Genomic DNA, 21,008 nt, shown 5'->3' on the forward strand with positions numbered 1-21,008 from the left:
GAGCACAGAGAAATGCTTTCACCTCTACAGTCTCCAGGCATTTCTCTCCACTGAGCTGTTAGTCAGCCTCAGTCTGCACACCCCTCAGCCAATGGCAGAGGGAGGGGGACTCATGGAATTGTGGCAGGTGGGGGAAAGAATGAGTGAGTCAAAGGGAGTGAGAGAGATGTATTATAGTCTAAAGATAGGAAAAGACCATCCAGTTATCTGATGCTGGAACTTTCTGGTTATCTTTAACTCTTTAATGGTTGGTTGGTAGGTAGGTAGGTAGGGAGGTATATAATCCCCTTTTAAAACTGCTTCCCATTATAGCTTCCCCTACTGGAGGGATTGGGTACCAGCAGTGACATTGATTTACCATTGCGGCCATTGCCATCCCTACCACACCTGCTGCCTGATGGAGGAGACAAGGGTGGAAGAGGTGTGAGTTCAAAAGTCAGCACCGTGTCTGCTCCCTTTCAGAGAAGGAGAGGGAAAATCGAGCTCAAGAAGGACTATCCAATCCCTCTCCAGGCATTTCCCTCTGTTGAGCTGGCAATCAGCCTATGTCTGCATACCCCTCAGCCCATGACAAACAGAGAGGGATAAACTCTTCAATGGAACTGAGAGCTGCATGTAGAAAACAAGGGAGAAATCCAGGATTTTAGTGTAGCTGTTGGGAAACAGTAGCAGAGCATGGGGGCCCCTTGCACCACCACCGAAGCTGCTGTGGCATGCAGCCTGCTGGTCGGACCTGCCTGTGGGGGATGAGCACAAAAGAGTACCCAAGTGGTGCATGCAACACTAAAACAGGTTGGCCCAGGCTGGGGAGGGAAACATTTCAGGGGGGATCACCCCCTGGCTATGGGCCTGGCCCAGGAGTGATTTTTACCAGTTGTGATTGATTCTACAACTCCACCCATTCCTTGAGGAGAATGACCTGAAAACAGAGGTACACCAGCTGGTAACCTCCAGCTTGGACTACTGCAATGTGCTCTATGTAGGGCTGCTTTTGTACATAGTGTGGAAACTTCCGTTAGTACAAAATGCAGCAGCCAGGTTGGTCTCTGGGGTATCCTGGAATGACTACATAATGCCTGTTCTTAAATGGTTGCACTGGCTGCCAATTTGTTTCTGGGCAAAGTACAAAGTGCTGGTTATTTCCTTTAAAGCCCTAAATGACTTAGGTCTAGGTTACCTGATGGAGTGCCTTTCTCTACAAGATCCCCACCGCTCATTAAGATCATCAGGCGAGGTCCATCTTCAGGTGCCACCAGTTCATCTGGTGGCAACCTGGGATCAGGCCTTCTCAGTTGTCACCTCTGGGTTGTGGAATGTGTACCCCGTGGATATAAGAGGATTATCTTCCTTAGAGGCCTTCAGGAGAGCCTTCAGGAGCCTTAAAACAAAACTTATATATTTGTTACTTCTCTGTGTAAACTGCCCTCAGCCATTTTTGGAAGGGCAGTATAGAAATCAATCAATCAGTCAATCAATCAAATAAATAAGACCCATCTTTTTAGCCTGGCTTTTTATGATATGTAGTTTTTGTTTTAATTTTAATCTGGTTTAAATGTTCATTTGTTTTATTTTAATTGTTTTGTTTTGTTCTGTGTGTATGATTTTAATGTTAACTGCCCTGAGCCACTTTAGGAAGGGCAGTATATAAACTGAATGAATGAATGAATGAATGGAAAGTTTTCAGAGTCATTTTTGAGGACCACCATATGATATAGTGAATACTACAGTATTCCACACACTGTATACTGGCAGTTTTGGTTCTAGATATGGGGTTGATGCCACTGATCATGCAGGGTGGCATTCCAGTCTTTGTTTTCTTCCCTATGGCCGAACACTTGTGCGAGAATACGTTCTCCTTGTACATTCTCCTATGTATATTTACTCAGAAGTAAATGCCACTGTATTCAACAGAGCTTATTCCCTCATGTTTAGAATTGTAGACTTAACGACTTTTTAAGCTGTCTGAGAAATACTTTCCCTCTTATCTTATTTGCATAGTGTAGCCAGTTACTGCTCCTTTATAGACAATCATAATGCATATAGAGAATGATGCTTTCTGTTTATGCTGTAATAGTGATAAAGGGGAGCTTATGTTTGTTTCTGAGTTCTTCGCCATGGATTCAGATGGAGCCATCTGTTGTTACCCTTGTCTCTGTACCCCTGGCTCTGCTACTGCCCCAATGGGCACCAGTCACCATTGCATGGAACTGAGCACATCCAGAGCACCTTTTCTTTATAACTGAAAATCTACAACTGTCCTCTGGGAAAAGAGGAAGAGTTTCAACAAAGAGAAGGGAGGATCAAGCAGATTAGAGGGCCAGCACTTCTCGTTCTGAAAATAAAGCACAGTGTGAACATGTCACTAGTTCTCAGGGTGGCTTTGCACATGAAACTGAAGTTCACCTTGAGACTCTCTTGCACTAGATATGCCACATGTGAATGTAGCTAATGTAGTGCAGCACACAAACAAAATGTAGGCTGCACATTTGCTTTACAGACACATTGAAGCCAAAGGTGATTTTAAACCCATCTGTGGATTTTATGTATCGTATCATATCGCATGATATATCTTATCATATATCATATCATATCATATCATATCCCTCTGTTAAACTGCTTAGCTTAGCATTTAAAGAGGTGTGGATGAGATTATTGTGAAATGTCTGAACACTAAAACTGCTATATAAATGTAAGCATTCATTTTACTAGACAACTACCCCTAAGGCTTGCTTCAAAATGAGAAGTGAAATGCCTACATAATTTGTGGTGTATCTTCTTGGCTGTTTGCCATCAAGGTTTGTTTGAAGACCCCCTTCAAGGGTGGAGCGGAAGGAGTATCTGGTTGAAATTTCTGTACCAATGACTTAGAAAAAGTCCAGTTTGTGAGGAGGATCCAGGAAAGTGCATGTGTTTGTTGTCTCATCAGGTAGCGGTCAAGGGAGTTCCAGTCTCCACTTTTCAGTTCAGGAGAGAAATATTGCATATTTGACAAAAGTAACATGGTGCCACCTAGAGGTATCTGGAAGACCTCTGTGAAATGGATCTTCACAACAATCAAAGCATGACCCATCATTTCTATACCAGTTTCTTGTTTCTATATCAGTTTTGCTTGAAATACTACTGTAAGGGTTGGAACTGATAGCTCATTCCATTGTACAAATGGAGAAGACAAAATGACTTCCTATTCAGAAAAAGCTTTGAGATTTAGAGGAAGAAAGTAATCATGATCAGATCTCTTCCTTAGTATTTAAAAAGAATGCTCCAGGGTTGTCCCCCCCACCCCTTATTTCTGAAATACAGCACAACTGTTATGTGGAATTTTATCTCATCAAATAATTGTCCAATTTTAATATGAAACATTCCTAACTTTAAGATGTAGCACAGATGAATATTGCAGGAAATCATCTAACTGGGATGGCCTACCTGTCATGTCCTGAAGATTTAGTCAAATGGGGTCACTACACTATTTAGGATTCTGACTTTGTCAACAAGCTACAAAAGGTCTCTGGAAAAGCAAAGGTTATGTTCTGTCCTAAAGCTGTCACATGCTGACACCATGAAAAACCCTAGTTAATCCTGACTATTTAAAGCCACATTTCAACATATGGCAGGCACTGTCAGCGTTCCATTGCTTGACGTTACAGACGTACAAGGAAGAGGTTGAGGAGGCCAGAACACCTGCAAGGGTCATTGTTACAGCAGAATCCCAGCTGGGAGAGGCTTGACAGATTAATAGTTAGGTGAACAGAGAACAAGGGAAATTATTTTAGAATTGGAATTATCTGTTCCTGGTAGAAAAATATACCTGTGGTATATCCTCTAATCATGAACTGCATTGCGGTCCTTCTGAATGGAATAAAAATGAACAGAAAATATAGTGCAATTTGTTAGTTTAATTCTGTATTTTGTATGATGGTTCTTTTTTTCCAGTTCAAAAATAAAATCTGTGGTTTTAGATATAATTTAGCTAAGTCTGCCCGAAGCTCTTGGAATGCTTTCTTTGTAGCCCCAAGTTCATTTGAAAATCCAGAAAGTTTCAGTTGTTCATTTTAAAAACAAAAGTAAAAGCTGATTTAGACCTGCAGGTACATCACTCAATATATTACTCTTGTTTTCTCTCAAAAATGCAGAGCTGAACTTTGTGCTATGTATGATCTCAGTCTCTCACCCTTCCTTCCCAACTTCAGCTGGCAGGCTGAAAATGGAGGCAATTAATTGGTTCACAGGTCAGAATAGGAAGGATTCTTTTCCTCTTGTGTGATCAGATCTTGACATCAACTTCGGTTTTCAACATTGAGCAAAGACACTGGAGGCCAAGGGAGCAAATAAGTCCATGAGTAAGGAGAAGATGCTTCTTACTCAAGTGCTCAGATTTATTCCTTCATCAGCTTTCCATCTGGAAGCTGAAAGAGATGGGAGTGACCGAGGTACACATACTGCAGAGTGGTGCAGACTTGCTTGATGCACACACAAACACAACTCAAAGCCTGTCTTTCATGACCAGTGTCATGGCCTCCACAGGCAGAAGCCCTTTTGTGGAACTTAATTTAAGCATGCTGGAATATAACTAACATCTGACTGCAGGAAATATCTGTCATTATGGTGACTGGTGAGTGTGGAGGGAGGGCCTTGTATTACCTAGAGACCTACTCTGTTACCACAGAGTAGGTCTCTGTGCTTAGGGATCCCTTTTGAGGAACTACCAGTGATGGGATAGTGAATAGGTTTGCCCCCACTAAAATCTTGTCCCCAATTACCATGCTTTGTTTTTGCCCAGAGGAATGAATAGCACCCATATGGGCAAAAATGAAGGGGTGCATGATATGACACCATTGAACACCTGCCCCTACCCATGGCGAGCCCAGTGCTTGGGGTGGGGGCAGGCTTTACCTCTCTCAACTGTCCCAGACTGCAACCCATTTCTTTTCTCCCATACAACCACTGAGAACTGATCTCTTATCTACACAGCGGGCTCAATTTATCTTTCTTGGTCACACCAGAGTCTAGGGTCACTACAGTTAGGGATGTGCATGGAACTGTTCAGCACTCCATTCTAGGAGCGCAGAACCAGTTCCACCAACCAGCATATGAGCCAGTTCGGAGGGTGAGTGGATTTCTTTAAGGGGCAGGGGAGGGGCTGCCTACCTTTCAGCCCCCACCTCGCCACTTTCCCCCCACCGGCACTTTCACAAAAAGCAGCTGTGCAGGGCTACAGCATGCCTCATTGCAGCCCTGGTCAGCATCGGCACGGAAGTGGCTTATGTGTGTGCACACAGTGTGCATGTGCACCAGCCACTTCTGTGCCAATGCTGACCGGGGCTTCAGGGAGGTACACTGCAGCCCCATGCACCCGTTTTTGTGAGAGCACCAGTGGGTGGGAAGCGGTGGGGACTGGCAGGTAGGCAGCTCCTCTGCTGCCCCTTAAAGAAACTCCCCCTGCTCTTCCATCCCTAGCTACAGTTAGTCAACCAAGTGCTTCAATTAATTAGGAACATAGGGACATAGGAAGCTGCCATATAATGAGTCAGACCATTGGTCCATCTAGCTCAGTATTGTCTACACAGACTGGCAGCAGCTTCTCCATGTGGTTGCAGGCAGGAATCTTTCTCAGTCCTGTTTTTTACAGTGCTCGCATATAGTTTCCCATTCATATGCAACCATGGCAGACCCTGCTTAGCTAAGGGGACAAGCCACACTTGTTACCACAAGACCAGCTCTCCTCCCTTAGACCAGCTCTCCTCTCATACTCCCTTCTGTGTGTGAAACAAGGAAAAATGCCTTGATGAAATTGATAAAAATATTGTTCAATCAAGGCCCCCCTTTAATTGGGCAGCCAATTTAGTTATTTAAATTACTTTTAATACAAGCATTTATTTATTAAAAATGCAGAGGGCATACACGATCTCAAAAGAGGCACTCCTTTCTGTGTGTGAGACAAGGAAGAATGCCTCAGCTAGGATGATTCCTGCAGCACATGCAGCCATCATGTAAACACAAAATATGCATTTTCCCTCTGGAATAATATTTTCTCGTAGGTAATGTGATTAATTGATTTATTTAAAATAGATCAATTTGCCTTTTGGGACAAGGTCCCACAAGGCAGCTAATAAAAACTAATATTAAAAACAATAAAACAGTATATAAAAGAAACCACCAACATACTTAAACAATAAACGAGGTAATTATGAGAAACCAGGAAAGAAAGAAAAAACTTAGCAGAAGATGGCAACAACAACAATAGCAGCAACAACAAATGACCAAGCATAACTTTCCTATTTCCAGAAGAAGAAGAAACACCTAAGATCACAACAGTGTTGGCCTGAAGGCCAGCGAAGGATAGGAAGAGCATTCTTTGCAGAAAGGGGTTCCAAAATCTTGGTGCCAGTAGCTGACATACTGTGCAGGAGTACATCAGCTTTGTAACGTTGCATGCACACAAGTTTTGCAAGCACAAAAATTGCACAAATGACAAGAGCTATCTCATTTAAAATAATGGGCTTGCAAAACTTGAGTACATGCAACATTGCTTTTGTGTGACATCATTTACACAGTTTGCACAGTTGTGCAACTTGTGTGAATGCAGCATTACTGGGCTGGCATACTCTTGTGCAGTACGTCAGCCACTGTCAAAAAGGACATATCCAGGAATGGTCCATCAGTGACATAGATCAAACCTGTTTTCTCAGGCTTTTAACCGAAATTAATTTTAAACTATTTCATTTATTTTTATTTCACGAGACTGTTTTTATTTGTCTTGTGAATTGTAACTGTTTTTATCCTGTTTACATTTGTTGTGTTTTAACTCTGTACATGGCCTAGAGATGCACATATCAGGCAGTATAAAATATGATTGATAAATAAATATATTAAATTAAATCAAATTAATGAGAAAGATCTTTGACAACGAACAAGTTCCTATGACAGAAGGTGGTCCTTTAGTCCATAAAGTGTGCTGTCAAGTCAATGTCAACTCCTGGCGACCGCAGAGACCTGTGGATTTCTTTGGTAGAATACAGAGGGGTTTACCATTGCTTCCTCTCGCACAGTATGAGATGATGAATTTCAGCATCTTCCTATATTGCTGCTGCCAAATATAGGTGTTTTCCATATTCTGGGGAATATACCAGTGGGGATTCAAACCAGCAAGCTCTGGCTTGCTAGTCCAGTCATTTCCCCGCTGCGCCATTTGGTGGCTCTCCCTAGGTCCATATGCAAATGTAATTGATTAATCAATCTAAACTCCTCAAGTTACATTAATTATTTGTAACCTCTTACAATTAATCAACCAACCACAAAGCCTTACTTTGTTGACAGTCTCTTTCTTAATAGGCAAGCTATATTATTGTTATTGTTATGCTATTTATACACAGTCTACCAGATGTTATTGATTTAATTATTGAGCCCTTTCCAAGGGTCTAGGATAACGATAGAAAAATTAAAGATAGCGTTGTAGTACTCATGCTGTCCTGAGCAGTGTGGCTTTGTGTAGCTGATGTGTTGTAATTTTATCGATGCCCAAGGTGTCAAGATGGTGTTCAAGTTCTTTTGGTACTATTGGCAGCTATTGGCACCATTACTGTTTTTCCCCCCCATAGCCGCTCAATTTCAATCTGAAGGTCCTTGTATTTAGTCGTTTTCTCCAGTTGTTTTTCTCCAACTTGTCTATCCCCTGGGATTGCAATATCAATTATCAGAACCCGATTCTTCTCGATGACTGTCACGGTGTATTATGTGTTAAATGCCTATCAGTTTCTATTTGAAAATCTCAAAGGATTTTTGCCTCCTCATTTTCTGTGACCTTCTCAATTCGATGATTCCACCAATTCTTGCTTGCTGGCAATTTGTAATTCTTACACAGGTTCCAGTGGATCATCACAGCAACTTTATTGTGTCTTTTCTTATAATCAGTCTGTGCAATTTTCTTACAACATCCAAGGTGCTCAACTGTCTCATCCGCTTCCTTACATAACCAACATTTACTGTCTTTCTGGGTCTTTTCAGTTTTTGCTTTTATAGCATTTGTTCATAGTGATTGTTCCTGGGCTGCAAAAATGAGACCTTCCATTTCTTTCTTCAGTGTCCCCTTCTTTAACCACTGCCATGTTGTGCTGTTGTTGACTTTTGATTGTATGCCATTAAAGAACTGGCCGTGCAATTGTTTGTTGTGCCATTTTTCTCATCGATTCCTCATCTGCTGTTTTTTGTATTCACCCTTTGATTCCTTTATTTTCAACAGTCCTGTCTTACTCACTTCCTGTAACATTTCTTCTTGACTTTCATTGATATATTCGGCCAATGCTCGTTTTTCTTCTTCAACAGACTGTCTGACTTGCAACATTCCACGTCCACCTTCATTTCTTGGTAGGTACAGCCTATCAACATCACTTCTTGGGTGCAGGGCATGATTGATGGTCATTATTTTCCTGGTTTTCCGATCCAGTGCATCCAATTCTGCTTGTGTCCAATCAACAATACCTGCTGTATATCAGATTACAGGAATTGCCCTTATGTTGATTGCTTTGATAGCGTTACCACCATTAAGTTTGGACTTCAGTGTCTTTCTTACTTGCCTGATATATTCCTTACTAACTTTGGTCTTCACTTCAGCATGCTTGATCTTGTCACTTTGGAGAATGCCCACATGCTTATAATTTTCCTCAGGTGACAGACTCTTTATGTTGTTTCCGTTTGGCATCTCAATTCCTTCACTAGTTGTCATTTTTCCTCGATTTATTGACAATATAGCACATTTGTCCAGTCCAAACTCCATTGCGATATCATGGCTATAAATTCTAACCATATTGAGTAGTAACTCAATTTTGGATGACAACTTTCCGTAAAGCTTTAGATTGTATATATAAAGAAGGTGGGAAAGCTTAACTGATGTTTTTGAAGTTTGGTATCCATGGTTTGTTTTATTCAAGATAAAGGATAGTGGAATTAGGGAGATTACAAAAAGTAAAGGCGACAATGAGTCTCCTTGAAATATTCCTCTCTGGATGTTAACTTCTCCCACTTCTTCTCTATTTACTAGCAAATGAGTCTTCCATGTATTCATTGCCTTTTTTTTAAAACAAAATTTATAATAATAATATTTTTGTAATTTTATAAAATATTATTATTATTATTATTCTCTCTCTCTCTCTCTCTCTCTCTCTCTCTCTCTCTCTCTCTCTCTCTCTCATTCTCTCTCTTCAGCCCTGTGAAGTAGACCACTATTAATTGTATTTTTACAGGTGAGGAATTTAAGCTTTGAGGGAGTGACTATTCAGGGCTACCCAGTAAGTCCATGGCTGAGCCAGGATATTAATCCAGATATTGTCCTAAGGCCAACACCCAAATTAGTTACTGTCACTTAGTGAAAAGAAAGTTGTCACAGAAGAGATATATCAGGATATGCTTCCTGGAAATGATTTGCATAGAGTCAAATATGTGATTTACATTCCCCTCAAATAGGACCTACAAGGGTGTGCTTTCATTTCATAATGAATAAAAAAGGTACTAAATAAGATCCATTCATTTATCTTTGTACAAGTTACACAACAAATTCCAGAGGTCTGAATGAAGAGATTGTCATTTGTTTCATTCAGAACTTTTAGTAGTGGAATGCAGTTTACCGATTACTGACATCAGTAGAACTAATTTTGGTGGCCACTTCCTAATAGCCCCCCCCCCCCCGCAAATACTCTGGATTTTGTATCATTCAAGATAATTCTGAAAAGAAAATGGCAGTCCCTGAGGTGGGATGGTCCGCCATTTTGACCCCAGAATACCATGGACTGACACAATTTGTTGTAAACTGCCCAGAGATGTGGGTTTTGGGTGGTATAAAAATATGTCAAATAAATAAATAAATAAAAATAACATACAGTATGGGGAATGCTATCCATCTGGAAAGGAACAAAGACAAATTACTATAATGGAAACCACTGAAATAATAATTAAATGGAGGCATTTAATAAGGAAAACTAATGGAATAATACAACAAAAATACTGAATTCTCCTGATGACTGTATATCCAGCACATTTACACACATTTCATATAAACCCTGGCAATGCATATGAATTGACAGTTTGTGAAACAATTTCAGTGATGTGCCATTTGCCCACTTTTGCCTTGCCCTGGTAAGGAGAGATGAGGTGGGAGATAAAGAAGGAGGCATAGGTGGAAAAGATCTAAAGAATGCAAAGGAAGGCAGCTGAAAGGTAACAGTCTGCTAAGTTCTTATCCTTTTCTAATGCTCCATATTCTCTCTTTTATTAAAGGAAAGTGTGGACCTGGGGGAGATCATGTTTTCCCTTTGTTATCTGCCAACTGCAGGTCGCCTCACTTTAACAGTAATTAAATGCAGGAATCTCAAAGCAATGGATATTACAGGCTACTCAGGTAGGTGTTTGCTTGCTCAGAACAAGGTGATTGCATGATTTTTCTCTTTGCTTGCATTCATAAGCAGCCAAAAAGCTTTCCTATATGCTTTCCATGATATGGATGCCATTGAAACAAACCTGTCTGTGTTACAGAAATATTTCTTTCTCTTTCTCATGCATAAATTAGTGCCAATGTAAAGTAACCCAGCCATTAATACGTTTTGGTTGGAAGTCAGAGGAGATTTTGAAAACATCGTTGGAATGGAAGTCTGAAACTGTGTTATAACAGAAGCCAAGAACCAATTTCTTCCTTTCTTCCTTTTTTAAGTGATCATGATAAAGGAAGATGTAATATAATTAGAAGTTGCCTTTGTACACTGTGGTGTTTTAGGGGAACCCATTCCTTGATCCAGGCCAGTTTTTGAATGGGGCTTTAGTTACTAGCATTCCAGTCCTGGAGTAGAGATGGGGCTAATAAACAGCCAGCATCAAGAGCTTTGAAAAGCAGAGCAGTCTGCACTTGTCTCTGTACATACTATCTATTTCATTAAACTATAAATATTCCTGATTCTACTCCACTGCCTTGTCCTTGCATACTCCAACTCTTTCTCTTGGATTCTACACACACCAGAAAACATTCCTTTAATCCCTCCCATCAGGATTTTAGAGGCATCCGGTATAGTTGTAAACAAAGGGCTGGTTCCAAACTAATGGATTTCTCCTGCTGGAAATTGTTTATATCAGAACTGATTTAAACATGGATTTTTAAAGAAAAGTCAATGTGTGAGTAGGGTACCAATTCCACCCCCTGCACATCAGTAGGTGCTTGCTGAGAAGAAATATGCTTTTCTGTTCAAATGTGACATTTCCCACATGCATCGATGAAATCATTCCAAAAGCATTGACCTGGAGAACAATATTATGAGCCAGTTCAGATGACGCTATCTGACTTTAAGGGGTGGTATTAGTGGTGTGTATAATGGAGTAGTTTAGGTGAACCACATGCTGAGCAGTTAAAGGTCTGGGGGACAGAGAGATGTATGCTCATGTCTTGATCACATGGGAGTAGCAATCAGAAAGTATTGTCTCAGCTGGCCCTCTGTCAAGGGAACATAGGAACATAGGAAGCTGCCATATAATGAGTCAGACCATAGTTCCATCTCGCTCAGTATTGTCTACACAGACTAGCAATGGCTTCTCCAAGGTTGCAGGCAGGAGTGGCTTCTCCAAGGCTGCAGGCAGGGAAAGATGAGATTGTCATACTTCCCATTCCATATTTTAACCTATAGTATTTTAATCTATATAGTCTGCCTGCATCATCTGCAATTTAGCAAAAATTAGTTGCACTCCATCTCATAGAAATCAGTGGACAGCTTAAATCTGTACAATGGTACATCTTTTGCTTTCTTCAATCCCTCCTCAAAACCCATCTTTTCAGTGAAGCCTTTGGGAGCACTATCTTTTAAAGTCAAACTAGACATGATGTTAAACGCATCATCATCTTTCTGACAGTTTGTTGTTTGTTTTAAGTAGCTACCGGGGCACCTATGCCTGCTGGATTTTTTAAGATTTTAAAAAATGGAAAAGATGAAGATGCATTTAACATTACATCTAATTTGACTCTTAGTCCTGTGCCCTACTATAACCAAACTTAACTATATGAAACTGAAAAAAATACAATTTTTTCCAACATTCACACTTGCTACCATTTCCCTCCCCTTCATAATCTTCCCTGTGTTGCATTTTAGTTTGCAATCCTTTTAGGGCAGGGACTTGTCCTGTTGTACTCAGTAAAGCACCATCCACAGTGGTAGTGTTAAATTGCCAATGCAGTTTACCCAGGAAAACTGAACTATATAGGCCACAATTTACATAAGATTTCAGTTTGTCTAATTTTTGATGGATTGCATTCTGTAGGATTCTATGGTTTATTTCTTACACTCACACATATGCAAAGAACTGGGCCACACATGCACTTTCATACCTACCAACTCTACTACTTTTCCCAGTATGCTTTCCCCAGCATAGCCAATGTAAATCTGATTTATATGATTTTGGTTCAATTCAACAAATCCAGAATTGAGATTGGATCTATTGGATATGTTGATCACATCTTCTGTTCCATGAGTGTTCATTAATTTCTGCCACAATCCATCTTTAAGGTGGCACAGGGTGTTTTTTTGTTTGTTTATTTCAACAGACTCACACAGTTAGTCTTTCTAGAAGTTCTGTTTCTGCTTGATCTACCCTATAGATTATGGAGGAAATGAAGAAGTTGACAGTTATGCATACATAATTCATTTATAGAACTTTCCTCATACAAATACTTGAGTTTCTGTCATTTCAACCCTTTTTGTTTAAAGGGACATGCTTTCACATGGCAGTGTCTGTATTTTTCTGACAAACATTCAATCAATCAATCAATCCAATATCTGTGGAAACATTAACTATAGCAGGGATTCTCAAACTTGGGTCCTCAGGTGTTATTGTACTTCAACTCCCATAATCCCCAGCCTCAGTGGCCTTTGGTTGGGGATTATGGGAGTTGAAGTCCAATAACACCTGAGGACCCAAGTTTGAGAATCACTGAACTATAGGGTAAGAGGTAGTGACATGAAACTGTAAAGTTAAGGCAATAACTATTGACTATAATACAAGCAAAATACATAAAAACTATAAAAATTGCTGTAAAACTAGAATCTATGGGAAGCTGCAAAAAACTATAAAATTAAACTATAATTATAAACTATATTAAAGGTAAAATATTATATGATAAGATTATGCTCTATGCTATATAAATAGCTAAAGAGATAAGCTGTAACAGGAAAAGCTATAGGGCTAAATAACTGGAAGTAAAAGGCAACAGCACAGGTATAAGCTATGTTGGGTCTGGTTAGCTCTTGCTGGCAGTCAGATCCTGATGAATTTTGTACGCTGCCACATAGAACTTGGCAACGTTATGTGTTATGAAGGGGTTACAGTCAGAGAGTAGTAAGGAGATGTAGAATTGGTCTGTGCAGCCTGGCAGCCTAGTAAATAGTGGGAGAATAAGGGTGTTCCTGATGTCTTTGTAAAATAAGCAATGAAGGAGGACATGGTGATTTGAACTTGCTTGGAACTTTTTCACGCAGGCCTTTTATTTCTCACCTCCCCTGGAATGGAGGTGTGCCTTCACATATTGGCCAGGTTGACCCCAAAGTCCCTGTGAGCTGTCAGGAAGCACTTCACACACAATTTGGGTTTTTCATTGCATGTGAGAGTGTAGCCCAATTTATATCCAGGGTTAAAATGTAAAATGTAATCCGGGGTTAAAATGTACAATGTACTTTTGCCATCATTTGGGGGGGGGGGGGCAACTTCAAACTCACAGTAAAGCCTCGCAGCAAACTCGAGGTAGAGCCTGCTGTCTGAAAATGTTCCTGGCGTCACAGGGGCACAGATGTTCCAAAAAGGGGATCTTCTTATATCTTCTGTCTAGCACAGCCAAAGGGAGGGCACTGTATCGAGCCAAGGCAAAGGCCCTTCTGTGGTTACAGGCTTCTAGCAGTGTAAGATATGCAGCAGCTGTTGCTATATACCTGAGATTTTTGATAACAGAGAAGTTTAGGGCCCTGCCTAAATCAGTTTGGCACTCTGTATGCATTATATGCTGACTGTTTAAGGAGTGTTCTGGCCTGCTCATAACTAGGGATGTGCGAACCGGTTCGGATCCGAACCGGTTCGGGTCCGAACCGGTTCCGGTTCGGAGGTTCGGATCGAACCGAACCACCCCTGGTTCGGTTCGAATCCGAACCGAACTGGGGGTGGTTCGTTTCGAACCGGTTCGGACCGGTTCGGATCGGTTCGGAAAGCTGAAAATTGGTCAGATGGTAGCTGGCACCCAGGGGTACCTGTCACCCAAACCCCAAAGCAATCGGACACTCGTACGATTTTTTATGAATTTTTGAAAAATATTTTTATTTTTCTCTCATAGGATATAATGGGACCCGAACCAGGCCATTATTTCTTATTGTGGAGCACTCATGGGTGCCAACAACCATGCAAACCCTGAAGCAATCAGACACCCCTATGATTTTTTATGAATATTTGAAATATTTTTAATTATTTTTCTCATTGAGTATAATGGGACCCGAACCAGTCCATATCCCCTGTTGTGGAGGACCTAGGAGCACAAAAGCAGGGTGGGTGGTAGACAGGCATGGGTGCCTACCACCCAAAAAATCTCAAGGCAATTGGACACTCCTCTGATTATTGGTGAATTGTTAAGTGTTTTTGAATTCCTCATAGAGAATAATTAGGATTGCAGCAAATGTATAGCTTCACGTCGGGGGGAAAGGGGTGTCGTAGAGTGCAGTGTGGTGGGTGGTAGTTCCTAGGGTGGGCAAGGAAGCTATCAGAATTATTTGAAAGGAATTGGGCAAAGAGGTGATTTTTAAGTGATTTTTGAAGTTTACGCGTCTTTAAGGTTTTTCCTCATAATAAGTTATAATGGAGCTTTCAGCAGCCCTATAAGTGCACATGGGGGTGCTGGGGTGGCCCAGAGCAAGTGGTGGTGTAGTGCACATAGGGTGCCAACCACCCCCATGGGTTTCTAACCCATGGGGTACAGGGATCTCTGGTAGGGGCACCCCCATGGGTACAGGGTTCTCTTGTTTCTGAGGTATTGAGTGTGGATTCTATGATAGCAAATGAGATTTTCAATGAGACACCATCAATCCACTCTAATATGCTATCATAGAATCCACACTCCGCCTCCTGCTTCTTCTCTGTGTGTGTGCTTAGTAGGGGTGTGCAATTTGGGATTTCGGGTGATTTGGCTCGGACCCGAACCGAATCACCCCTGTTCTGTTTTGTGCCCGAATCTGGGTCACCCGAATCACCCTTGATTTGGTTCGGATTCGGATTTAATCCGAATCCGAATCCGAATCGATTCGGGGGGGTAAAAAGGGGCCCAGGGGCAAAATTTTGGGGTGGGGTGGTAGTGCCCAATGGGTAGAGTCTACCACCCCAATTTCAGGGGGATTGGGCAAAGGGCTGATTTTTGGTGAATTTTTAAATTTTTAGTGACTTTGGGGCAGTTTGGGGGCATAGCATGGGATCTGGGCAAAAGGAGTGGGGTGGGGTGGTAGTGCCTAATGGGTGCAGGCTACCACCCCAATTTCAGGGGGATTGGGCAAAGGGCTGATTTTTGGTAAATTTCTGAAAATTTCATATCTTTGGGGCATATTGGGGCATATTGGGGCAGAAAGTGGGGCCTGGGGCAGAATAGTGGGGTGTGATGGTAGTGCCTAATGGGTGGAGGCTACCACCCCAATTTCAGGGGGTTTGGACAAAGGGGTGATTTTTTGAGAATTTTTGAAGTTTTAGTGACTTTGGGGCAGTTTGGGGGCAGAAAGTGGATCTGCCCCAAAATAGTGGGGTGGGGTGGTAGTGCCTAATGGGTGGAGGCTACCACCCCAATTTCAGGGGGATTGGGCAGAGGGCTGATTTTTTGAGAATTTTTGAAGTTTGGGTGTCTTTGGGGCAGATTGGGGGCAGAAAGTGGATCTGCCCCAAAGGAGTGGGGTGGGCTGGTAGATAGTGCCTAATGGGTGGAGGCTACCACCCATCCCCAATTTAAGAGTGATTGGGCAGAGGGGTGAATTATGGTGAATTTATTTGTATGAGGTTTGTCTTCATAAGGTGAACTGTGCTAAATTGATTACTTCCTCATATTATTCATAGTAAAGGAAAGTGTGAAAAAGTGAAAGTGGGGTCATGAGAGTTGTTTAATTGAAAAATATCTCATTTGCTATGATAGAATGAGAATTCACACCTTTTCTATTCACCATAATTCACCCCTCTGCCCAATCACTCTTAAATTGGGGATGGGTGGTAGCCTCCACCCATTAGGCACTATCTACCAGCCCACCCCACTCCTTTGGGGGAGAGCTACTTTCTGCCCCCAATCTGCCCCAAAGACACCCAAACTTCAAAAATTCTCAAAAAATCAGCCCTCTGCCCAATCCCCCTGAAATTGGGGTGGTAGCCTCCACCCATTAGGCACTACCACCCCACCCCACTATTTTGGGGCAGATCCACTTTCTGCCCCCAAACTGCCCCAAAGTCACTAAAACTTCAAAAATTCTCAAAAAATCACCCCTTTGTCCAAACCCCCTGAAATTGGGGTGGTAGCCTCCACCCATTAGGCACTACCACCACACCCCACTATTCTGCCCCAGGCCCCACTTTCTGCCCCAATATGCCCCAATCTTCCCCAAAGACATGAAATTTTCAGAAATTTACCAAAAATCAGCCCTTTGCCCAATCCCCCTGAAATTGGGGTGGTAGCCTGCACCCATTAGGCACTACCACCCCACCCCACTCCTTTTGCCCAAATACCATGCTATGCCCCCGAACTGCCCCAAAGTCACTAAAACTTTAAAAAATCGCCAAAAATCAGAGGAAGGTCCAATCGACTTGAAATTTGGGTGGCAGGTAGAACACAAGGTCCCCTTTCAAACCAGCTATTTTTTGAGATCCGAACCGGTTCGGTTCGAATCCGAACCGGTTCGGATCCGAACCGAACCGGGGGGTGGTTCGGCAAAACCAAAACCGAACCACCCTGGTCCGGTTCGGACCCGGTTCGGATCTGAACCGAACCGGGAGAACCGGTTTTATGCACATCCCTACTCATAACCTAAGGAAAGTAGTAGTAGAGAGCCCAAGTGATGATAGTTTCATTGACAGGGTTCACTTCCATATGGACTGATGGCCATCCTCCAGTGTTAAGGGGGCTAGGCCCATTGGGAAGAAGGATAGTCTTAGCTAGTAGTTGAGTATAGTCAGCATTACTTTGGCCTCTACTTTCACCAAGCCTCTCTCCAATCGAAGTCCGGAGTTAGAGACACAGCGGTGTACTTGGAATGCTGCTCTTAGAAATTTGGACTGGACAAGCTCCAGAGAGGTGGCATTGGAAAAGGGGCCCTGCTGATCACCATAGAGGAGTTGCACCAATGGTTTAGCTTCAAATAGTTTAAGGCTGCAGGTATGTAGTAGCCTTCTATTGTTCAGAATAATTTTAGGATGGCGGCAGCATTCCTCTGAGTGTTTAGGACACCGTAACTGCTGTGAGCCTTCCTGGTACCAGAAATGTGGGAGACTACACCCAGGTATCTGAAGCACGAGGCCTGCTTGATTGTGTTTCCATTTATTTGCCAGGAGTATGTCTTTGGTCTCTTGGCAGAGACCATGACTCTGTCAGCATCTTCTGCTGACAAACGTAATCTGCAGCAGCAGTAACTGTGAGGCTGTTTGGGCAAACGTTTCCACTCAGCAGGCATTTGGTGGAGTTTGAATCACTGAGGATTGACTCTTCAGAAGGAAACGAGTTCAGTAGCTCTGCAATGAGGCACTATATAGTTACTGGAACTTCAGAATACACTGTGAATTTTTTCAGCAACCTACATAGAATTCATGCTGTGATGGAAACTTTGAGGCAATTTGCCAAATTCGATCTCTGAGGCAGATGCTGCTCTATTTTTTCCTTCTTTCTTTTACCTCTTTCCCATTTTATAAAAATGCCTTTCAACCCCTTTATGTGACTTCATTTTTTTTTAATCATTCACATTTTTGCTTACACAACGAAATGGTGTGTAAGTTATATGTGCAATCAAAGAGCTAGAGAGATGTTCAAGAATGAAAAATGTTAGATCTTTTTTGTTGTTGTAATAACTATCAAACATATACAGAATCAAAAACACCAAAAATGAACATGCATATTGAATAGCCAGGCCAAAGAGAAGGGCATAACTATCAATATGAAAGTTATATCAGTCCTTCGGAAAGTCAATAAAGAAGAGCCAGTTCATTTTAAAGGTCTCTGCATTACACTTGCCATTTCTTCAAGGGATGTACTCAATCAGCCTAGACATATCTGTGTCTTCCAGAACCTTGAAGGCCTTTTCTTTAATGCAGGGGCTTGGGATTCATGCCATTTCTTGGTAACATGCATTTTAGCTGCAGCTAACATGTTTCATACAATTTCCAAATTCAGCATGCTCCTGCCCATAGAGAATCACTAGAGCATCCAGAGGAACAGGATGTTTAATCATTTATTTTATTCATACATTCATTTACATGCTGCTTTTCAACAAATGTTATCAAAGCAGTTTACATGGAAAAGAATAAGATGGTGATCCCCAAAGGGCTCAAAGTCTAAACAGAAACACAAGAGTGACATCAGCCACTGAAGGAACCCTGTGTTAGAGCTGGATAGAGACAATTGCTCTCCCTCTGCAAAATATGAGACAGCCACCATTTTACAAGATGCATCTTTGCTCAGTTAGCAGGGGTAAGGCAATTATATAAAGGATTTTCCTCCAATGCTTTAATTACAGCCCCACTATAATATGTATAAAACCACTCTTATAGGGGCTCATCCCCAACAGTCTGGGTGAGCAGCCTTATTCTGAGGTCACATGAATAACACCTACATAAACTTGGAAGAAAAGAAGGTATTTTTTTAAAAGAGACATGTGTTTTGTTTCCTGCTCTCCAGATCCTTACGTCAAGGTGTCTTTGCTCTGTGATGGGAGGAGGCTGAAAAAAAAGAAAACCACCATAAAGAGAAATACGCTTAATCCGACCTACAATGAGGCAATAATCTTTGATATCCCTCCAGAGAACATGGACCAAGTCAGCTTGCTTATCTCTGTTATGGATTATGACCGGTACGTGGGAGTCTCTGCAATGCCTAATCCCATTTGGACCACCCCCTACCCTCAAATTCCTTGATGTGACTCAGTTACATAACTGCCTTGTGCTAAAGACATATCATGCTTTAAAAAACATTAATACACTCGGCACCTTGTTTTTCAGCCATTTTTCTTTCTGTGAGTGAGTAGGGTATGTCCCTGAGCTTTCATCATCTCTAGGGAGAACATGGCTATCTTCCTCTAAAGTTGTGCAGTCTGTGGATGCATGGAGGGAAATAAGCTGAGCAGCTGCAAGCTACATACTGAGCCTTTGGGTTTCATCCCCTGCTAACTTGGCAAAGAGGCACCTGTTAATGTGGTGATTCTCCTTATTTAGCAGGGGGAGAGTAACTGGCCCTATCCACCCCCAGCACAGTATCTCCAGTGACTGTTGCTGGTGTCTATCTCATGTTTCTTTTTAGATTGTGAGCCCTTTGAGGACAGGGAGCCATCTTATTTATTTATTTATTTCTCTATGTAAACTGCCCTGAGCCATTTTTGGAAGGGTGATATAGAAATTGAAAATAATAATAATAATAATAATATGTAGCCCATCTGGATGGTAGCATAAACTCCAACTGTCCCTGTTTACCAGGAGGAGATTCTAACTGTTGTTATCTGTCCATGATAAGTCACTGTCCCTGTTTTATCCATATTTTTACTTCATACTTTACTCCAAGGGTCTCAAACTGTGGCCCTCCAGGTGTTATTGTCCACAACCCCCATCATCCCCAGTCACAATGGCCAGTGTCCAGGGATGATGGGAGTTGCAGGCCAACATCTTCAGTAGAGCCACAGTTTGAGATGCATGCTTTACTCCATTGGGGGGCATCTTGTTAAAATTTTGTTCAAGTGAGTTCCTGGTGTTGTCATTAACGCCCTCCCCAAGGTCTCCAAATGGGTAGGAGTGATGGAGACAACTTTACTCAAGTGTCCTTGTCTGCGAATGTACACTAAGGCATCAGGCAGTGCAGAGCTTAAACACTGCAGTTGTGGATATTTATTTCAATAACATTTTATGGGGTAATTATTTCTATATGTGTATACTGAACTGAAAGAATGCACACAGTCTTGGACAGGCTATTTCAGAGTAAACAAGTACAGGGAACAGCAAAATACCCTTTAACGATGTGTAATTGTGGTGGGAAGGAGGGTCAGGCTCAGGCATTGATCCTTGTATGAGAACTGGGTTGCTTATTATGAACATTTCCCTACAACTGTGAAGAAATGTTGGAGGCCACATGATAGGTGGGGTGTGTATTAGATTACCATATATTTCAGTAGAACTCAGACCATAACTGCATTATAAGGAGTATGTGACTACTGCTGACTTACATACAGTCATTTCCAGGGCTAGATTTTATGTTAGGCACAATAGGCACAGTGCCTAGGGCCTATGAAGCTCCCAAGGGCCTACAAAAAAAGTTAGGCCCCCTCCCAACTCAGATGACTCAAAAAATGAGAAAAGAAAACTGTTAAATCAAACTTAAAAATAATTTGCTTTAACTGAATTTCTTTAACAGCATAACAAAATAGTGCAATGTAGAGTGTTGGATAACTGAATTAAGTTTAATGGTATTAGTGCTGACTTAAGTAAATATGCATTAAACATTAACTTTGCAGCTCTTTTTGTTAGCAAAATTATGGACTACATCTTCCAGTTTCAATTTTTGCAAAAGCTCATTCTCAGTTTGAGAATAGTGCAAGTGAAGAATGTTGTTTCTGTCCCATGGCTGACCTAAGACAGGTTTTAGGGTGTGGGTTTTTTTAATGTTTCAGCTTTGAAAAAGGGCACTCCCTTTCAAAGTTTGTTCCAAAAATGGCAATATACCTTCTAAAATCAATATTAACATTTGGAAAACTTGAAATCAAACTCTCCCCACCCATACACCTTCTTGTGAGGAA

The 21,008-nt window shown here is 41.6% G+C and overlaps 1 protein-coding gene across 5 annotated transcripts in view; it reads left to right on the forward strand.

Moving 5' to 3' along the window:
• The window catches only part of SYT6 (synaptotagmin 6), a 275,557-nt gene that overhangs the window by 227,706 nt on the left and 26,843 nt on the right, over nt 1–21,008 (forward strand). For all 5 annotated transcript variants that reach the window (XM_053313299.1, XM_053313300.1, XM_053313303.1 and 2 more), the window contains 2 exons: nt 10,267–10,387; nt 18,908–19,079. In XM_053313299.1, coding sequence (XP_053169274.1) covers nt 10,267–10,387; nt 18,908–19,079 — 293 coding nt within the window. The remainder of the gene's footprint in view (nt 1–10,266; nt 10,388–18,907; nt 19,080–21,008) is intronic.

This window comes from Hemicordylus capensis, chromosome 4 (genome assembly GCF_027244095.1).
Source record: "Hemicordylus capensis ecotype Gifberg chromosome 4, rHemCap1.1.pri, whole genome shotgun sequence".
Classification (NCBI taxonomy): Eukaryota; Metazoa; Chordata; class Lepidosauria; order Squamata; family Cordylidae; genus Hemicordylus; species Hemicordylus capensis.